Source organism: Crocuta crocuta, unplaced genomic scaffold, assembly GCF_008692635.1.
Source record: "Crocuta crocuta isolate KB4526 unplaced genomic scaffold, BGI_CrCroc_1.0 scaffold93, whole genome shotgun sequence".
NCBI classification, from domain to species: domain Eukaryota; kingdom Metazoa; phylum Chordata; class Mammalia; order Carnivora; family Hyaenidae; genus Crocuta; species Crocuta crocuta.
Genome location: NW_027529641.1, coordinates 713749 through 735261, shown reverse-complemented (window position 1 = coordinate 735261; position 21513 = coordinate 713749). Strand labels below are relative to the sequence as shown.

At 40.3% G+C, this 21513-nt stretch overlaps 1 protein-coding gene across 4 annotated transcripts in view; it reads right to left on the bottom strand.

Moving 5' to 3' along the window:
- Nucleotides 1-1769: 1769 nt before the first annotated feature.
- Nucleotides 1770-21513, bottom strand: part of MCTP2 (multiple C2 and transmembrane domain containing 2) — a 187308-nt gene continuing 167564 nt past the window's right edge. For 3 of the 4 annotated variants that reach the window (XM_077762357.1, XM_077762358.1, XM_077762360.1), the window contains 4 exons: nt 18345-18454; nt 10992-11101; nt 5117-5214; nt 1770-2902 (listed from right to left, as the gene is read on the bottom strand). In XM_077762357.1, coding sequence (XP_077618483.1) covers nt 2834-2902; nt 5117-5214; nt 10992-11101; nt 18345-18454 — 387 coding nt within the window. In that variant the 3' untranslated portion in view covers nt 1770-2833. Of the gene's footprint in view, nt 2903-5116; nt 5215-10991; nt 11102-18344; nt 18455-21513 lie in introns of those variants that run through there. The other variant, XM_077762359.1, reaches the window with a different exon arrangement.

Here is a 21513-nt window from a genome sequence, read left to right as displayed (position 1 = left end):
CCAGTGGAGAACAGCAGGGTCAAAAGCCTCTGGTAACCAGGAGCTATAGCAGACTATGGCAAATGCCAGAAAGATACAAGGCATGAGAGTGCAAGAGAGAAGGATGGAATCCAATTCAGACAAGGAAATTAAAGAAGGTCTATTTGGGGCAGGAAGCATTTGAAACTTTTAAAGGAGGGTAGAATTTGGGCACCTGGGTGTCTCAGTTCATGGCTCTTGATAATGGCTCAGGTCATGATCTTACAGTTGTGAGATCAAGCCCTGCATCGGGCACCTCAATGAGTGCAGAGCCTGCTTGGGATTCTCTCTCTCTCCCTCTCTATGCTTTTCTTCCCTACTCATGCTCTCTATCTCTCAAAATAAACAAACATTTTTAAAAAATAAAGGAAGGCAGAATTTCAGAAACCTGAGAGAAAGTATTCCTAGTGAAAAGAACAGTCGGAATGAGGATTAATCTGGCATAATGTAATCGCCATGACTCATGAGAGGTTATGGAGGCCTTGGTTTAGGGGGCGGTGATCAGAAATGAACATGAGAACACGTCAGTCAACACTGGACCTACACATTTATGGGTTGGGAGGTGGGGAAAACTACATAGGTAACAACAAAGGGGATGCCCAGAATCACCCATCCCAGAAGATGCCAGTGTCAGCAAGGGAAATAAGGAAATTAGAAGGAGACTATGACCTTAGGGGTCCTGACACATCGAGGGAGAAATAACGGAGTTTCCGATCCACTGAGGGATAAGATGCTTTTAAGATGTCCAGGCAGGGCTGGAAATGGGAGTGTGATGTCTGAGAAGAGGACCAGGAGAGCTTGGCTAAACTTCAACTTTCCTATGAAATTGTCTTTAATGATCATACTGTGAATCCACAATCCATACATTTTATCTAAAGCATTCTGGAATCTTTCATTCGAATTTGATTACTTGTACAAATCTTCACATTCCCCTTACCACTAACATTTTGAACCTTCAAAGTCTTCCTAATCAATGAACAACTGTGTTCCATTTACAACTTATTAAAGGTTGATTCGGTCCCGAATCCCAGTGCCGCCGTCTGTGTCCCAAACTTAAGGCTCAGAATTCCTACTGGGCTACAGAGGGAATGCCACCTCATGATGGCTTCTTGTGGGACAAATTATTTCATTTTGAAATTGTATAGCAAAAGAGCAACAAAGTATCGGTTCTACTTTTAAATAAGTGAGGGGTGGTTTTGCTTGCTGAAAGTTTTCATTCGAATGACTGATCAGATCTCACATGTCTGTTTAAAAATGTCTGACTTAGGTCGTTACAAAATGACAGACTGTGATAAACTACATGATAGTTGAGAGTGAGACAATGAAGCATTGTTTACACAGAAGATTGAGTAACTGGTTTTACAAAAGAGGTTCTTGGATATCTATTGTATGTACAACTAAGAGATTTACTGGAGCTTTTATAATTTCTGCAAGGCTCTTTTCCAGCCAGCTTCATTAACTTGAAGCAAATCAAATCATGCAGAAATCTGGCTCAGCCAGAAAGAAACCCAGGAAGATATAATATGAAGAAAAACAGACACGGGATGATAAGGTTTAGAATCTTTGGCATTTTTCATAAACATTTTGTTTGAAGATTATTAAATTACAACCCAGAGAGGAAAAAAAATAGCAAAACTCACTATTAAATCTGGTCTTTTTCCCTCGACTTTTCTTTACAATACATACATACATACATACATATATATATATGTATATGTATATATATATGTTATATATATAAAACTGCACAAAGTATGTGTCAACAAAATACTGTTTTTACAACTTAAATATCATTTGAACATAAAGATATTGGTATACATTTATATATGCAAAAAATTAGGGTTTTTACTTGGGGAAGTACTATGAAATGGGGGCTGTAGGCATCAGATACTCTTCAGGATTTGGGGAAGGTACTTTTCTAGGAATGAGGTTCTGAGATAAAGATGTATTGCATGTAGCCTATTTTGTTCAGGAACAAAAGATCATTTTGGACTGCTGACTTTTTTTTTACTTTCATTCCCTGCTTTCTGAAGCTATATTATTGAGATTTTATTTTGGAAAGAGGCAAAGTCAAGTTGGAAGAAATGGTGTTTTTAAGGCAACCAAACACTCTCATGAAACCTTCACTTTGTGGACGAGTGGTCCTGTGGACTTTCCGGGGCCTTCCATTGCCAGCAATGGACAGTGAAACAGGCTGGCATCCAGCGCTGAGGTGTTGACCACAATCTTCCATACCTGACTTCAGTAATCATGGCTGAAAGACTCCCAAAGACTTGAGCTAATCCTGATCATTATTTAAAAATCTATTTATAATATATACTATTTGGGGAGATGATGGCTACCAGGGATTTGTTAACTCAGAGAAACTGACAGACTCACAAGAACAATAATCTGCAAGTAGTGTGCAGACGGGAGTGGGCATGGCTGGATCTTCTGGAGAATCTGTCCGGGGTCCGATAACAAGTTGAAAGCCCCTCCTGAATCCAGGTGGTCTCTCGGCTGTTCTGAGGAGGCTATTCAGCCCCCTGGCAGCCTTGCTTTACTTTCTGTTGGAGAAGGGGCATCAGTGTTTCACACTCTCTGGATCATTTTTCCTTTGGAGGGGCTGACCTGCTAGGCAACCAGCACACCCATGCACGTGGACTTGAACGCACAGGTGCCGATTGGTGCACATGGGGGGGGGGCAGGAGGGGGTTCCACACAGCATGCATTTTGGAATGACACCATCGTGGCCACGGGTGAAACAGAGAGATGGCCTTGGTCTAATCAACCCAACAGGGAATCGGGGGGCTGGTGTCCAACGTTGGCACATGTCCTAGACGGCGCTGCGCTTCTTCCGAAGGGGGCTCTGGCTGCTACAGGGTTTCAATTCGGCGTACTGCACCTGTGAAAACAAACAGCCACGGACGCCGGCGGGTTAGGTAACCCTAGCTCGCCAGTGTGTGTTAATGGCTCCCCGAGGACAAACCGAGGCAAAGGAAGGAAGGTTCAAAGGTAATGAATCATTTTCTAAACACAGGAACATGAAGGGATTAATTGCAGGAAGGATTTGAGAAGTCATGCATCATTTCTTGAAACCAAAACATTAAAAGCAGATTTTTTTTTCCCCCTAACGAGATGCATGGATATTTCTACCTGCACTCGGTGCGGCCACACCATTTTAGTGTCGCGTCGCGTGCGCCCGTTTTCAACCACAGTACACTTAGTAACTGCCTGTGGGGAATGTTTATCTGCGTGTGCCATGCAGTTAAGAAGAAATATTTAAAAGTATCTAAAATCTTGGAGGGAAAAAAATTCTCTGCAAATGATATACATTTATTTGGCCAGAGAGACCAAAAAAAATTTTTTTTGAAATTGATACTGGCCACAGAGTTAAATAGGTTTCTCTTAAAAATGAAGTTCATTTGCAATGTAATGGCTAAAACATCTGTGATAAGCGTGAGTGTTTGGGGGCTCCCCAGTGGCAAACTGTCTATTGCGTTATTAGCAAGCACTCTTGGTCATACACAGGAGGATCTCACTAGCATAGTGTAGATCTTCCTCGCAGGCTCTTTTGCTGTGTCTCTCTGTATTCACGACACCTCCCAACCGGATGGCCGCTCTGAGGGGCTGCTGCCTCGACTATGACTATGTCGAGACAATCCTTGTGGTGGGGCGTGCTTGATGGTGACTTCCTTTCTTCAAGGATGCAGGGACCCCCTCACGTTGCAACTCAAGTGACAGTACATTGCGATCGCATTGCTTTGCTGTGTGGGTTTTGATTGGTTGGTGGCAGAATGGCTTTATTTGAAGTATTGCCTTACAGACCACATGTGCTCAGTGTTTTTTAGCATTTGTGTCAAACTCCCCAGGGACATCATGCCCCATCACATATGTTGAGAACTTCGTCAAAAGCAGATACGTGAAAAAAGCACCCTTTCCTTGGCGTGTTTTGTGAGGTGCCCCAAGGGGAGCAGGGGATGACATACCCACCAATCCTCAATGCAAAACAAACAGGGGCCAGGTTACTGTTTTAAAGTCACGTAATGCAAGTGTTAATGAGTAACTTCATATTCATAGAACGCAGTTAATAGCTAATTATATTATAAGATGGAGGTTAAAGAAACATAGCATCACAGAGTCTATTTTAATCTCTAGAACTCAGAATGAAGGGGAGAGAAATTCTAGGGCTTTTCAGCCCCGAGTCACTGCAATTTGCACAGAGATGCCTGGGAACCAATGATGTGACTGTGGCCCAAAGATGCAAATCGATACTTGATTTGGATTCTCTCAGATAATAAAGGGCTGTGTCTTTGATCATCGCGTTGATACTTCCAACCGCGGTCTCCCCATCTACCTATTGTGTGATCGCAATGCTCCTTTAGAGAAATCATTGCCTACCTTCCTTCCTCTGGGTTTATGGCAGCCTGATCGGCAGGGGCCTGGATCGGGTAGTCTATGAGACTTTCTGGTATCGTTGCATTGTTTAATCTCAATGCATCCAAAGAAACCCGACACCACTGGACTAAGTGGCCATTACCTGTGAATAATACTTCTGATCGATTGCCAATTATGTCACGCCATCTCTGCCTCTATGTGTATGAGAGTGAGTGGGGGCTCTGCCTCAGGATCCCTAATCATTTCCGTCTTCAGAGCGGAAAGGATAGGAAGGAAGCCTAGGAGATAATAGGTGCAAGCAAGAATACAAAATAAAAAATAATCCTCTTGTCCGAAACTTCCCTAAAATGCCTGCCAACCAGAAGAGGGGGGAAGTAAGAATCTCCCCAGCTTGGGCTCTCCCATTCTCCCACTCACTGAGCCCATCTTCTCCTCTTCGGGGAGGCAAGCGATCTCAAAACGGACGAACACTGTCGCACTCTACCCACACAGGAGGAGCTCCAGATCATTCTTAAGTAGCTCTCTTTCGGGGTAATTTTCCATAATTATCTCAGGCTCTGGACAAAGGTTTCCTTGCCACCTCCCTGCAAGCCAGGCTGCTTTAAGGATTTTCTGATTCATTATCTCAATTACACAAGCACAGCCCTGTGCTCCTCTGGCCCTGGGGCCCGCTAGACTTCAGTGCTGGGGTCCCTGCTGGTGGTGGCCGTTCATTACGTACCTTTTGAACATCAGACGGTACCCTGGAGAGGAAGTCTAACAGCTCGTTATTGTCGATGGCATAGGGATTTCGAAGCTTCTTAGTAAACTTATTTATGCCTGAAAAATAGAAACACCGGGAGATCTCTTTTTCTGTCGGTGTATCCATCTGTCTGTTCGTCTTTAAAGCCTCTCCTGACTGGGGGAACAGAGTGGCATTCACAAGTAAAAATTAGTGTAAAACAATTACTAGACCTCAAGTCACACACAACATTGCTGGCATGTGAAATCATTCACAAATGCCTGGTCTTGGAGGAAGGGAGGGGAGGGTTGTGTCGGACAGGAGCTCTGCCTTCTTCGACTGTGAAAATCCCATTACAATCCCAGCAGCACGCAGCAGAAACACACGCGAAAACACTGGAGCTCATTGGCTTTTTTGGACTACACTGATTAACAGCCTCCCCTGCTAAGAAAACAAATGTCCCAGATGGGAAAAGGCCTTCATTAGCCCAAACAAGTCTCTGCTTGGGGGCTCTGGACCCCACGTAGCAGTGGGAGGTGGAGGGGCGGGAGTTGCCTTTTTGTTGTTGAAAAGAAGACTGTGGAAATCTTTCTCCCCTCCTCCGACTCATTTTCACCCGTTCCTCTCCTCTCCCTGCAGAACAGAACCTGACATGTTGATTGTAACTTTGATGCTACAGGAAACTGTGAAAAGCTATTACTGGAAATTATCTTGCTATGGTTGCTAACTTAATTTACGGACCACAACGCTGTGCGTGGGTTTGTCTAGTCAATGGAGTCCCTGCTAATTTAGGCCAGGGACAGTAGTGATTAGAGGAGGTTCAACGGGTAAGGTGTCTTTGAAGGCTCCACCTTGGGTGCCCAGGCATGCCCGGGGACAAGTTCTGCCGGTGGTTTCCTCTCCAGAGGGATGTACCTCTCAGCCACCTCTCTCTTCCATTCTGCTCCTTGGAGCTGCTGTGAAGAGCACATCAGCTGCTGTCTTTTCACCAAAGGTCAACTTTTTTCCATGCCATGCTGAGTTTTCGAAAGCACAAAGACCAGGTGGCGGGCTTCCAAAGCTTTGCCACCGAGTGCTTGTTTAGCAAAGATCGTAGCTGAAGGCCTCAGCCATCCCAGTGATGCCGAATGAATTCTCACCTTAGATGAGCCCCGACGTTTATTTACCCCAAAGCCGTCCCCAACACACAAAATCTTTGATGCTTTTCTTCATCAAATATTATTTTGCTTTCATCTGAGAACTGAACTTCCTGAGTGACATGGTATCTGACACAATGCCAACCTCCAGTCATTTCCTTAGAGGGTCAGATTTACATCTATCTGTTTTGCAAATGGGAGCTGGCCATTGCTTGTGGGTAAATGGTGGCTTGGCGGTAGGGCTGGGGAAGTCTTCTTGAGAACGACCCTTTGTCTCTCAAGTCAGAGCTGCACGATGCCTTCCTTCCCTTCTACCCCCATGGCAAGCTTCATGTTTCTAGCTGAAATTTCCCCAAGTTCCTTTAAACTAAAACACTCTCACTGTGTTATTCTGAAGACACTTAATTGTAGCATGGGCTTTTTGGCAAAAGAAAACAGACAAGGCAAAATGATGAAGGGAGACAAAGACGTATTGAGAAAAGATATATCTTCTATTGTTAATTATACATAGTGTGCGCATCTGGAGTCTTTACAAAGAGCAGCAAGGCAGGGATAATATCACAGCCGATCAAAACACTGCATTCTTAGTCACCGAGAAGATTATAAACCTGCACAGTAGCTCAAACACACCAATAAGGGCAGAAGTAGCCCCACAATGCACTGAGACTGTTTGAACAACTTAGGATAGAAATTATAAGGCGATGAGATTGCACGCTGCAAAAGCACACCTTATTTTGTGAAGCCATCAAATGTCAGTAATTCCACAGTACTATCTACTGCGTAAGCCCGAGTGTCAAAAGCGGATCACATACTCCTGGGTCATCACTGAGGGACAGTGGGGCAAGGAATAAGGGTTATGGAACAGCAATATCTGGGCCCCAGATCTGGCATCAGCATGTGTTAGCTGTGCGGTTTCAGACAAACCACTTACCCTTTCTGCACCTCAGACTACTTACATTATAATCTGAATAATAAAGATCTGCACTATTATATGTAGTTTCCTAGGTTGATGGCAGAATTACGTTGGACGACATAAGCTAGAAGAGTCTGTCTTCTGAAATTCTGTAACAATGAAGGGGGCTACCAACAGTACCCCATATATCAACAAGCCAAAAAGCAGAGGGCGGCAAGACATGAACCGTTATACTATTAGGCATCTGATCACGCACACCCAACTTTGGAAGTTGTACCTTTTTCAGTAGTGTGATAGACACATTTTCCATTTTTTCACCTAAATACAGATAGGCAGGGGGCATATTAGCTGTGAATTTAAATTTTGTAGCACACGAAAAATGTGGGTTCCAAATACTGAGGGATAACATTTGGCAAAGACACTATCATTTAATGGTCCTGGATCTCAGATTGAACAGATCACTGGAGCGGAATGAGATCTCCAGGATAAAAAAATCTCTAAAAGAAAGTTGGAAAAAATCAGATGACTGTTTTGCACATATGGCCACAGGTGAATAAGTACCTGCAAGAGAATTATAACACTATTTTTCTGATACTTACATGAGTGACTGGGATGTAGCCCTGACCTCTATATATCAGTAGGAATGGGTGAGGTGGGGTTGAGGGTCCTTGCTTGCACATTTATCCGACGCTAAGTGCTTGCCCTCAAAAAGACACTGTGTTACCACAAACAGAGATACAAACTTGAATAACTTACAGGTCCTTCTTTCAAGAAGCTCAAAGTCTAGCTTGGGGAGTGGATATCCACCTTGGAACAACAGAAGTACTTCAAACCAGAACTCCAGTGTTTATGATGTAAACAGACTGGAAGGAATATAAAAAGCCTTTCAAGGGGGACAGAAAACTCACTTGGGGTCTACTCCTAAGAAATGCGTTGCCTCCTAGAAATACATCAAATTAAGTGATCAAAATTCAGGAGATACGGTTTCCTTAAGAAAATTTCCAATATCCGTCTTACACCACTTCTCACGTAATTTGCAAAATCTACACTCCCACACTAGAGAGGTGGGTGGGTGGTGGGCTCAAAAGAAATGTCATCTGTGTAGATCCTAGCTATGAAACTTGCAGACTCATCTACTTATTAAATATCTGTCAAGGACGTGTTAAAGATCTACTGCCTCTATGTAGCTTTGCTAGGAATGACAGTCTAAGGAGGAAAGAAAAATGTCTCACCCATTAAAACTTACAATGAAGTTGGTGAGTCAAGGAATGTTTCTTAGGGCCATTATGAAATTAGGCTGCCTTTGGAGGCTTACATTGACTAATTCTCGTACTTTAGAATTAGTTCTACAAACATATTATTCGGTGTATAGACTATAGAAATAGAGAACATACACTTAAATAAGTTTGTTCCACAGGGTTAAAAACATTGGACCAAAAAAAATCTTAGGATCTTACTCACTACTTTTAGGACTCAATGAAAATGAATAAATAACTCAGAATAAGAAATCATCTTCCGATCCTTAATAGAGTTAAAAGGAACAGTAGAAATTTAAGACATATGAAGTGATCTTCTTTGTGAGAAAGACTCTGCCAAGGATACAATCACATAGGAGATGTGCAAAGGAACATTCTGGGTCCATGTTAGCAAATAACTAATTTGTCTTGGAAAAGACAATAGAAATGTAGAGTGTATTCCATGATGGCATGGCAGCTTTTACTCAACAAGACAATAGATCATGTGTTGACTGTCAAGGCTTTCAATCACATTGTACGTGGTAAACTCAACAATAAACTATAAGCCCCTGTCTAGAATGTAAAACTAAAGGACCAGACATAGAAGACAAAGCTCAAAGGGTTACTGTCAGCTCAGGAAAACATAATAAACTCCATGATATTTGATAATTTCATCCATAAATTATAAATTTATTGCTAAATTATAAAAACAGCAATATCTTATTAATTAGATGCAAAACTTTGGTGTTGGAGAGCTGCCAAGAGCTTGGCAGATAAGATCAGAAGTCAAGGCGATTTTGGATACACAGAAAGAGGGACTGGAATTCCCAAACTGACGATCGCAGGAGGAGATACAGCCTAGTCTTCTTTGTGGAGGGAAAGATGCAGAAAAGCACATCAAGCGTGCTCTAGAATGATTAGGAAATCATGAAAACAGGGTTTGACAAGCTGACCATGCATTCAATGTACACCGGCTTTAAAATGAACAGAATATTGGCCAAATAATTGTAATAATTTTGAGTCATGTTTTGGTTAGGGTCAGACAATAGTTTTAAGATCTGTGTTTTAAATGTGAACAGTTAAGTGGATTTGGAAGCTCATTTTTAATGAAAAGCAATTAAGAAAGAGTGAGAGTATCCAGTCTATATAGATAACATTTAGTACAGAAGGTATTCTGGGAAATGCTTTTACAAAATGTTCCTTCTTGATCAATGGACATGAAGACCTCCACGCTCTCTTTCTAAGGGTCTATGGACTGATTCGCTTGCATTGTTGCAAAACAGAGAAACAAGCAAACAAAAACTAAGTATGGCTAGAAGGCTTTCCCCAAGAGTGAAGGTCATCAAAGCTTAAAACAGACTTCTAAGGAGGGAAATGAGAATATCTTTTCCTTTTCTCGGACTTGTGGTAAAAGAGAGATACTTCTTTATATGGGATTTTCACTTCCTAGACAAAACAGAGGACCAGTGGATTACACTCTCTCAAAATCATTCCACTTCTGAAGTTTTATGAGTTATTCTATTTTTTCGATGGCTTTTCCCAATTCAGAATATCTACATTTGGCCTTCCTAGTCAGCAAGATCCTGCTTCTGTGGGTTCTCTTTGAAAGGTTTATATTTAATGGTTTTAGAAAGGTTGTAGCTTTTTATCTGACATTTGCAGACTCTCTGCTTTTGCTTAAAGACGAATGCATCTTAATGCAGTCACTTGTATTTGTAACTTCTCTGAACACTTAACATCTGAGGATCCCTGGAAGGGGGTGGCTATGATTCAGAGCTCAGGAGTGGTCTAGGAGCCAAGTAATAGAACACGACGATGGGCAGACTCTTACGGAAAAGGGTTGATTGCTTCTCCAACAATTAATTGACTGTAATGCACCCTCCTTCTATCAACCCAGAGCCCACCCAGCAACAGACACAAATATTCACAAAGCTGCTTGTATTTTGTCCAGCTGCGAGCTGGAGCAGTAAATCAAGTCATGACATTTATTTCGAGTTTGTGATTTTTGTTTCTACTTTTGTAAAACAGCTAAACTTTATATAGGCACACCATTTACCCTGCTAAATAATAGCTTCCTCTTCCATCAGGCCTGGGTTATGGAGTAGCTACCTCCCTTCCTCTCTTCTGCTTCTGGATTTAAGTATTGGGTTAGGTTATTTTTCCTCCAGGAGAGATGAAGTGTCAGAAGCAACCTGGCAGCAGCTAGACCTACTTTTACATAATGGAAAGGGCGAGATGCAGGTGTCTGCTCGCTGTTTGAATAACAGTGTTTCCTGAAAGTTAACTGGGCCACAGCAATATATTATTCAAGAGTATTTATGACTATGAAAGCCCAAAGGGAAATCACATGCACAATCACATTTTTATTTGATTGCAATTATACAAGCGGCCTATAAATATTTCTACTGATCGTTCACGCAATTGGCCTTTTCAAGGAGGTCCTGGAAGTTTTTTGTTCCCCAAATGCCTTCCTTAATCTCATGTTTAATTGCCAACAAGAGTGCATTTAAAGTTTATAGTCCCACTTTACAAATGAGTAACTGGTTCTTACCTGAAATTGACTGCTAGCAAAAGGACCATGCCAAACTTACCCCAGATTAAAACGATGTACCGGAGAGGAATGAAATACAAAGTGACAGTGGCCACTGCCAGGATCAGACAGGCCAGGAAGGAAAGGAAGGGGACCGTCCAGTTAAATGTGCTGTAGACAAACCACAAAGATGTCATTTTCTCACATGTTCTAGCACAGCTATACATTCATCTGGCCATGTTTATTTTTTGTAACTTTTTTTTTTTTTAAGAGACAGAGAGACAGAGCACAGGTAGGGGAGGGGGAAGGGGCAGAGAGAGAGAGGGAGACACAGAATCCGAAGCAGGCTCCAGGCTCTGAGCTGTTAGAACAGAGCCCCGTGTGGGGCTCCAACCCACGAATGATAAGATGATGACCTGAGCCGAAGTGGGTCGTGTCACCAACTAAGACACCCAAGAGCCCCTAAAAACCACAGATTTAAATCTAAGCATATCAGTAACCATATTAAATCTCAATGGACTACAAGCTATAATTAAAAGCTAGTGATTGTCGGAAACAAAATGATACCTAAAACATAAACGGAAATTAATACGAAAGGATATATTATGAAGAAACCGATAAGTGGGAGGTGCTGTGGCCATATTAATATTAGTTAAAATACTAAGGCTAAATTTCACTTACTGTTTAGAGACAAATACGTCATTTCCAATCGATTAACGATCTAATTCACCAGGAAAGTATAACAATTTTAATATGTACAACCCACATACCATAGCTTTGGAACAGAGAAAGCAAAAACTGACCGAGCTACAAAGAAAATAGACAAATCCACAGCGGAAAGTTTTGACACACATCTCTAAGTAATTGATACGGGAAGCCCAACCAAACATAAAAATCAGGATGTAAAAGATTGAATGTAATTAACAAAATTAATCAATGAATATATATACAGGACAATATACTAGATAACCTTTTCAAGATGACATGGAAAATTTACAAAAGTAGACCATTTTATCAATCAATATTTTCTGACCATAAAGCAATTAAGTTAGAAACCAAGAACAAAAAGATACCCAGAAAATCTTCATATACTTGGAAATTAAGCAATATGCTTCTTGGAGAAGGAAGACATAAAAACAGAAGGAAAAAAAGAGTTTTTACTAAAATTGAATGCTAATGAAAATATCAACACCAAAATGTCTGGCCTGGAGCTAAAGTTGTGCTTATAGGCAACTGTGGAAATTTAAGTGGTCTTTAAATGTCAGGGAAATTAGAAAGATTGAAAACAAGTTAGAAAAAAAAATACTAAATTAATCCCAAGGAAAATAAAAGGAAGAAATGAATAAAAATAAGGGTACTAATAATTAATGAAAAAGAAAACAGGTTAACAGGTAAGATTAATGAAGGCCAGTGATAGTTCTTTCTAAAGACTAAGATATTTGATAAATCCCCATCAAGAAAGAAGCTTAAACACAATTAGCATCAAGCAAAAAAAGTAGATAAAGCTACTGACATTAAAGAAAAGATTTTATAAGAGGAATTTATTAACAAATTTATATTAAAAAGTAGAAAATTTAAACAAAATGAGGAAAATCCAGAAAATGACCACTTAAAGAAACAGATGTGAGAAGAAACAGAATGGCTAAACACATCTATATACTTTACAAAAACTGAATATTCAGTGAAAACCTTTCCTAAAAGAAAACTCCAGGCCCAGATGCTTCACCAGCAAATTCTAGCAAATCTTAAAGAAGCAATGACTCCAGGCATATGAGAGCTGTTCCACCTGTTGCATGAGTGTAGAATAATTTTCTCTCCATAAGGAATTTTCAAGAACAGAAAATTATAGATCATTGGCAATGCAATAATCCTATGCAAAGTAAGAGTAAATAAAAGACAGCAATATACATAGGTATTATATAGCATGATGAAATTGGGTTTATTCCATAAGGAAAGACTGGCTTACCATTTGAAAGTCAATCACAATAATAGACCACAGTAACAAAAATAAAGGAGAAAAAAACCCCATCATTTCGTTGAATGCAGAGAAAAGTTTGATCAAACTCAACTCACATTCATGATAAAAACTCTTAGTAAACTAAGAATAAAAGGGAACTTCCTTAATTTGATACAGCATCGTTACAAAACTCTATAGCGAACACCATTCTTAGAATGAAATGTTGAAAGCTTTTTCTCTATATCACATTGGAGAAGAGTGTTCACCCATGCCAATTCTGTTCTACCACAAAGTAAGAAAACATAGAAAAATGTAGAAGGACTGGAAAATAAGGAATAAACAATTATTCATCGATAATATGTTTATGCAATAGAAAATTAAGGACAATAATCTTCAGATAAAAATTAAGATAACTAAGTTTACCAAAATTTAGAAATACAAAGTCAATGTGGGAAAATTAATTTCACTTCTATATCCCAGGAACAAACAAGTAAAAATCAAATTTGAAAAAAAGGATGCCATTTAAAATACCATGAAACAAATCAAGTACTTAGGAATATATCTCACAAAAATGTGTCAAACTTCTCTATATAAAACTCTAAACTAATACTGAAATCAATTCAAGATGACCTAAATAGACAGAAGCCTATATTAGAGAACTTAAAATTTTATCAAGATGTCAATATTTCCCAATTAATGCAATCCTTCTAAAAATCTCCATAGTTGTCTGTGTGTGTTCAAATGTGTCGTGTATCATGTACATTAGAACTGGGTGCTAGAAATGAAGATGTGTATCAGATGCTCTCACAAACACTGTCAGATTTGCTCTCCCAATAGCCAACTCAGTTAACTCTTGTGTTTTCCCCTGAGCAACTCACAATTTTAGTGAGAGTATTTTAATGTTTTTTTTTAAAGAAGGGGACATTCACTTTCTAAATTTTTTAAACATTTAAGACACAGAAAAAGTCAAGGCAGTTCGCCAAAAATAATATCCATAATAGTCAATATTTTTTAAGCTAGTAATGTATGCCATCCACTGGTCTGAGCCCTTTACATGTACTAATTCCTTTAATTCTTACAAAAATGCTATGAAGCAGGAATAATTATTACTCCCATTCTACAAATGAGGACTCAGTGTCATAAAAGTTAAATAATTGGCCCCAGATCACTTACCTTCCACGTAAGTGGCAGAATTGGGATCTGAATTCAGAAAGTCAGCTAAAAAGCCCTCTCCCTGCCTCTGTGGTAGGCACTTTAGAACATGTTAAAAGGTATATTTTGCTCATTTAATTTATTCAATACTCCTGTTCATACTGAGGATTTAAATCAAAGACATTATTTTGTAATACCTCTAACACTGGAAACTTACTAGACCTTCCCTCTATTATCATGGAGTATCTTATGCTAGTTTCCACAGAACACCCAAGGTTAATAAACCCTGGTAAATCGAAGCTTTCCATCTCAAAAACAAAATCACTTTGTGAAACATTTACACAGACTTCCCTGGTTTTCCTGACTTGAGAACTCCTTAAATTCCTAAGAAAGGAAATCTCTGACTTGGGAAGTAATGAGCCAAATGAGCCAAACCTTTCAATTAGTGGGGGAAAAAAAAATCAGTGACTGGTCTTCATTCATTCAATCATTCAGGCTTACTAATATGTCCTAAGAATATCATTTTCATGGCTCCAAAGCACTAACCAAAAATGATTGTGACTACATCTGGTAAGGGAAATCCAGCCCCATCTGTACTTCTACCCCCAACTGGGTGTCCCAATAGTTGACCGTAATGCCCATGGATCCATTATTTTTCTCATTTCCAGGGCTAGGACGAATTAAGTCTTCTGACTCCACTACACACGGGAACAGGATTGACTGGTCATATAATTCTAGAGGCGACTCTTTTGTAATATACCCCACATGATGCTTTCATCTTATGATGAATGTTCAACTCTTATGAAGGTACCTTCCAAAGCAGACTCTGGAACATTTGCAGGGATGGCTTCCCTGTCCTATGTTTCTCACTTTCTCCTCCTTGAAGACTTCCCTGACCACGCAGAGATACAAGTGTCAAAGCCAATACCCCATAAGGACAGGACACATAAAATACAGCATGGTTCTGACCCCTCCAGCCTGCTGTCTGAGATGATCTAGATGCTACACGTTCAGTATATGTGTTAGCCATACATACAAATGTACTCATTTGAAATGAGTACAATATTAGAGAAAGTAGAGAAGAGTAGAAAAAGAAACTATGATTGGGGTCTTCCCAGCCAGTAACCGGGAAGCCTAGCTCTGAGAGTTTTTTGTAAGCTTATTTATTTACTAGCTGCCAGAAGTTGGGTAAAAGTTTTCTTGGTCCTTAAACACTGAATTACAATGGAATTCCAACAGAGTTACACAGGCCATCCCAGTTGAATGCCTAGCAGGAACTTGAAGGTCACGGTAGTAATGAATGGCCAAAGAATTAATAGGAGTAGAGCCTCATGAGCCTTCCTTCCTGTGCCGCAGCTGGGCAGAACAGTGCTCTGTTCATGGCTGAAAATATGTCTCTGCCACGGCCACCACAGCTGTGCTGGGCACAACTGCCCCCCAGACGCACTGCAGAGATGGGGGCCCGTCTAAATCACCCTGCCTTCTTCCCTCAACAGACACATTTCCTTGACCATTATCAACTGCACAACAGCCACATTTGTCTGTTGGAGACCTTTAAGCATGGAGACAGTTTTACCAAATGACATGGCCTTCCTTCCTCGGTCTTGCCCCCGCTATACATCCTCTTTTCCTCCTTGCTGCTAAAATGTTCCTTACCCAATTTGTTTTTCACTGACTTTTCCCATCCACTCAAGGCCCCGTATAATCTGCCTCACCTCCACACACCGCCACCACCACCCACCATCACACAGACATACTGAACCCCACACATCTCCCTGTATGTAGCTTGGGCTTTGAACCTTGGCACAAAGTCTCCTACTTACTGATGTTTCCATTCTTCGAGTCTTTCCTCAACTATCTCTTCCCATTATCAGACGGGCTGATAAGGTTTTCCTTCTTCAGAACTGCCCTCAGTCAGTCTCTCTCCTAGATCCCTTTCTGGGCTGGTCAGACCTCCCCTGACAGCGTGTTTTACCTCCACCTCACATCAACGCAACTAAATTCTAATTGTCTCATTACTGTTCTCCATCGTGTAGTAATGAGGAGGGCAGGTTAAAATCTAACCTTCTTTGGGGTGCCTGGATGGCTCAGTCAGTTAAGCGTGTGACTTTGGCTCAGGTCATGATCTCGCGGTTTGTGGGTTCGAGCCCTGCGTCGGGCTCTGTGCTGACAGCTCAGAGCCTGGAGCCTGCTTCAGATTCTGTGTCTCCCTCTCTCTGCCCCTCCCTCCCATTCTCTCTCTGACTCTCTCAAAGTAAATAAACATTAATTTTTTTTTAAAATCTAAGCTTCTTCACTTACTAGTTCTGTGACCTTGGGCTACAGAGTTAATCACTCTGTGATTCCATTTCCTCATCTGTAAAATGGGTAGATTAGCAATCCTTAATCGATAGGCTTGCTGGAGTCCTATAATCTGATTCTTTTCAGGAACTTCTTAAAGAAATGACTATGTGTAAAGGGTTTACAAGAGTGTCTGGCAGGCACATGACATGAGCTGATGTTGCTATTATCATGGTTTTATGGAAAATGTCTCATTCTTAGACCAGGTCAGTGCCTGAAACTTAGAACTGAGAGTTAATGAGTGAATGAAGAAGAGGTATAATGTCTTCCTCATCATCTGACTATTTTCTATAGTCACATGTTTTTCTTAAACAATTTTGATGGTAATTTAAGAAATCTTTTGTCATTTTATATAAAATCAAGAGGAAAAAAGCAGGTGGGCATCAACATATGTAAGCAAAACTCTTCCTGCTCTTTAATTTTCCTTCTAAGACATTGATAATGGAAATAACAACATGTAAATTCAGTAAAACTTACCAAATTTGTTTAAAGATGATTTATAACCTATTTTATAAACAAAACAAACATGCTTTACTATGCCAATAATAAATGGCCACTCAAGAGTGACTGAATTGGATAACTGAGAAAGATCAGTATCCATAGAAAGTTTCATATTAACTATTTATATTTCCTGCTACTAATTATAACTTATGGTTTCCCTGCATCTCGATGTACAAAATTTTTTCTTGGCTTTTAGCACTTATTTTCATCTCTTCTTTACCCATGAAACTTCTAAAGTATTATCTTCATTATTTAAAGAAACTGGAATGGCCAAGGAAATAAGAAAAAAGTATTAATCTACAGAAAGAACAACATAGTTGACATAATTCTGGACTTAAAGGAAGAAATAAGTTTATAATTTAGAAGCCAAAACAGGGGCACCTGGGTGGCTCGGTTGGTTAAGCGTCTGATTTAAGCTCAGGTCACGATCTCACAGTTTGTGGGTTCGGGCCCCGTGTAGGGCTCTGTACTGACAGCTCAGAGCCTGGAGCCTGCTTCAGATTCTGTGTCTCCCCTTTTCTCTGTCCCTCCCCTGCTCATGCTCTGTCTCTCTCTGTTTCTCAATAATAAATAAATGTTAAAAAATAAAAACTGGTTCCCTTACTACTCTTATTACATTTTTGTTTTTTAAAAAAAGCCAAAACAATTAAAAATTGCTCTGTTCATTGATACACAATGAAGACCCAGCTACACAGAGTTCATGATGTTTAAAACAGAACTAACATGAATCACAGAAAGAGTCTTTCTCAACAGACTGCATTAGATATTTAGACCTTGTGCCCTAAGGTAGGAAGTGACAGCTATGGGTTGGATTTAAGTCAACTCTAGCCTGTCACCTGTTTTTGTAAGAATGCACATCATACCCATTCATTTAGGTATCAATGATGCCTGATTTTATACTTAGCAGAGGGGAGTAGTTAATGGTCCACCAAGACGAAAATATTTACTCACTGCCCCTTGTAAAGAAAGTCTGTTGACCCCTCTCCTAAGGCACTCATGCATGTGATGAATTAATTTCACATCTTCATCTGCGATGCTACCAGCTATGTACCATTCTTTGGTAAGTTGAGGGGAAAAAAATCACTCAACAGCATTCACTGTGGTCTATGTTTTAGTAGGAAAAGGCAACGTTAGAGCATATTTCCTTCCCTTTTTATTTCTGAATAGGATACTCTTCTTTTAAAAAATCTATAATTTATCACCCAAACCAAGATATTTTGGGAGTGAAATCATGATGCCAGGGCAGTTGGTGTGATTTGCCACATGGCCACCCCAGTTCTGAGGCTGTCCAGCTGTGAGGCTGACAAGCTCAAAAAACAAACCAACAAACATAAATAGGGCTGGCTCCAAACACTGCAGCTTTTGTGTTTTTCATTTTTGCATTTCCTGATCCCTCCCTCCTTACCCCTGCTGTTCATATGGATGTCAGCTCTGCGTCAAACACAACACAAATATAGAACTTACTTTTTAATTCTTTCTCCAAAAGAAGCTATTTCCTCCAAGATGTTTTGAACAGTTGAAACAATATCCTGTACCATATAGATTCTTTCAATGAACCCCTTTTTCTCGGATTCCTAGGAAACACAAATGCAAGATTTAACTTGGTCACTTCGTTTTTACTGTCCCGCAATAGAAATTACCATGCTGTGTTATAATCACATGGTTATCAGCCGCAAAGTGACTCCAAAAGATGAATCGCATTATCCACAACGTAAATATTTCTTGGCCCCAGAGACCTACTGCCCACTCATTCAGATACAACCATTCACCGCGTGCCTCAGTTTCTTCCTCAGGATGAGGACACGCTGTGTGGAAACTCCACAGAGCCCAGAGCTTCATTTTTTCTGGGGGAGCTGCTACTTCTGCTAGAGAACTCTGCAACTCCTTCTATTTGGCTGACCCTGGCATCCTGTCTGGCTTCACAAGGTTATCTGCTAGCTCACCTTACCCATGTCCCCCCACAATCCTTCAGAAACATTTTTAGCAGGTGACAATACGTATGCTGGAAAGCCAGATGATGTGTTTCCTGCTACTGTGGCTTCTTTGTCAAACTCTGTTGTGTTTTTCGTTGTGTTTTATACCCACTGCAAGTCTGATGACATTTCAGTCATCCTTTGGCAACTGCCTCAGAAACACAATAGGCCGCTGGAGGCAGACTACAGGGTCCCTGCCGGAGACTGCATCCTACACAAGTTATCCCTGTGGAGGCTGCCCAATGATTGACTGGCTTTTCCTTTATAGACTTAGAAGTAAATACAAGTTCATCTTCCTCTCTCTCCATTTCTTCACATGAAACAGAATTTAGCCTTCTAAGAATATTATCTTTACTTTGCTTAAAGAAAATCTCAAGTGTGGGGGTGCCTGGGTGGCTCAATTCAGGCAAGCATCTGACTTTGGCTCAGGACATGATCTCAGGGTTGAGGAGTTTGAGCCCTGCATCAGGCTCTGTGCTTACAGCTCAGAGCCTGGAGCCCATTTCGGATTCTGTGTCTCTCTTTCTCTCTGTCCCCTGCCCTCACTCATGCTCTGTCTCTCTCTCACCTTAAAAAATAAACATTAGAAAAACATTAAAAAAAAAAAAAGAAAATCTCAACTATGTTTTACCATGTTAGGCAGCTGATGCTGACAAAAAGAATTTGGAAATTACTCAAGTGCTGGAGAAAAGACTATTCTCTAAACAGTGGTATTTTTCCACAAGTACTTATATTCTGATATTATAATCTAGCTTCCTGGGAACTCTATCGTAACTGGGATTTAGCGAATATCTTCTTTGCTTTTGCCTATCAGGGTCACTGTAGCCACTATATCTAATACATAATACCTAAAACCTCAAATAAATCTAGTGAAGCTTTTTTTAAATTTTTTTTTCCTACCTAGAATTTTACTTGAGGTAGAATTCTGCTAAATTACAGAGCAAAACCTTTTAAACTGAAGAGACCATTTTAAGAATAACCTTCTCTGAAGTGAAAGAAAATCTTTCGCTCTCCTCTTGCATTCTCTTTTCCATCAAACTGGACACAATTTGGGTGGGAAGGAGAATTCACCACCTGGTTGGAGATTGTGAGTAAAAGCACCGCTATGAAAGAAATGCCAAAAAGCACTTCCCTTCTTGCACTTGTTCTAGTTTCTGAAGCTAGGTGACCAAAAAGACCACAGAGAGGGCAGAGGGCAGAATGCACCGCTGTCAGCCCCTCTTTGGTAAAGCGGATGGTGCTGGGATGGTTTGAATACCCTCTTGTGGTCTGGGCTGAACTCCATAATCCAAGCATCCGGTATAGAAGGGGAAGGTGGGCTCATTGTGCTCTCTCTCTTTTTTGTTTTTTTAATTTTTTTTTTAATGTTTTATTTATTTCTAGGAGAGAGAGAGACAGCGCTAGCAGGGGAGGGTCAGAGAGAGGGAGTCATGGACTGAAACAGGCTCCAGGCTCCGAGCTGGCAGTCAGCACAGAGCCCGACGCGGGGCTCGAACCCACGAACCGCGAGATCATGACCTAAGCGAAAGTCGGACGCTTAACCGACTAAGCCACCCAGGCGCCCCTCATTGTGCTCTCTCAATACGTCAAGCTTGCAAGATATTTTCCCTTTGTTCACCCCCACTTTAAATTCCTTATTCCTCTTCTTCTCTAATTCTTCAAGCGGCTTGCATTAAAAATTAGATATGTTACCAGAACAATCCAGTTCCTGCTCAGCAATCCATAACATCGATTCATGGGCACAATTATAAAAACTCATCGCTGTCTGCTACAGAAGTATTCGTGTTTACAAAGAAGGATTTGAAAGCACCAGGGAATTTGACCCAAAGGGCAAAAGTAGCTTCCTCTTTTCAGCAGCATAGGCTTTGGGTCAAAACAATTTCTTGGACAATGACTCAGATTTCCATGTGGCTCAACTTCATAGAAGTGTCCTAGTTCAGCTGATTGTTGTTTTTTCCGCACCCCCTCCCTAGGAAACACCTAAATGCTGAGATTCTGGTTGTGAACCAAGTAAAAGTTAGCAAACCAAAACAATAAATGATTGTCACAATGTCCTTTTACTTTTTCATGGATTTGATGTTTTAGTTTGCATATTTAATATTCAAACACAAGGCTAAAGAGTCCCACCATATCTAGGCTAAAAGGATCGTAATTTATCAACCAAATCTCTACCCGTTTAAGAGTAAAAGTAATCAGAATTATAAAATTTTTGAAATACTTTTGGATTGTCCACTTGGTTTTATCATATTGGTGGATCCACATCACCATTTCATTTTATTTTTAGAAATGCAGTCCTTCGAATATTTTAAAAAGCATATTTTGTATGTTAAAACAAAAGAAATGTATTTATGTTATCTGAACATTTTTAAATGATACATAAAGAATGATTATTAGTGCTACATATTCACATATTTAACTGGTTTCCTAGGTATATCTATTTATAATCCCAGGTCAGGGTACTTTTCAGAAGAATGTACTTTTTAATGCCATCTTTTTATATATTTCATAAAATTGTTCTTTATCATCTTCAGAGTTGCACTTAATAGTCATTAAATTGACACCTTTAATTGACTCGACTGTGGATCATAATTTTAATTCCGACAATACTCTCTCTACAGGCACTGAGGTGCCTTGAAATCTCACACCAAAAAGTGTGTTAC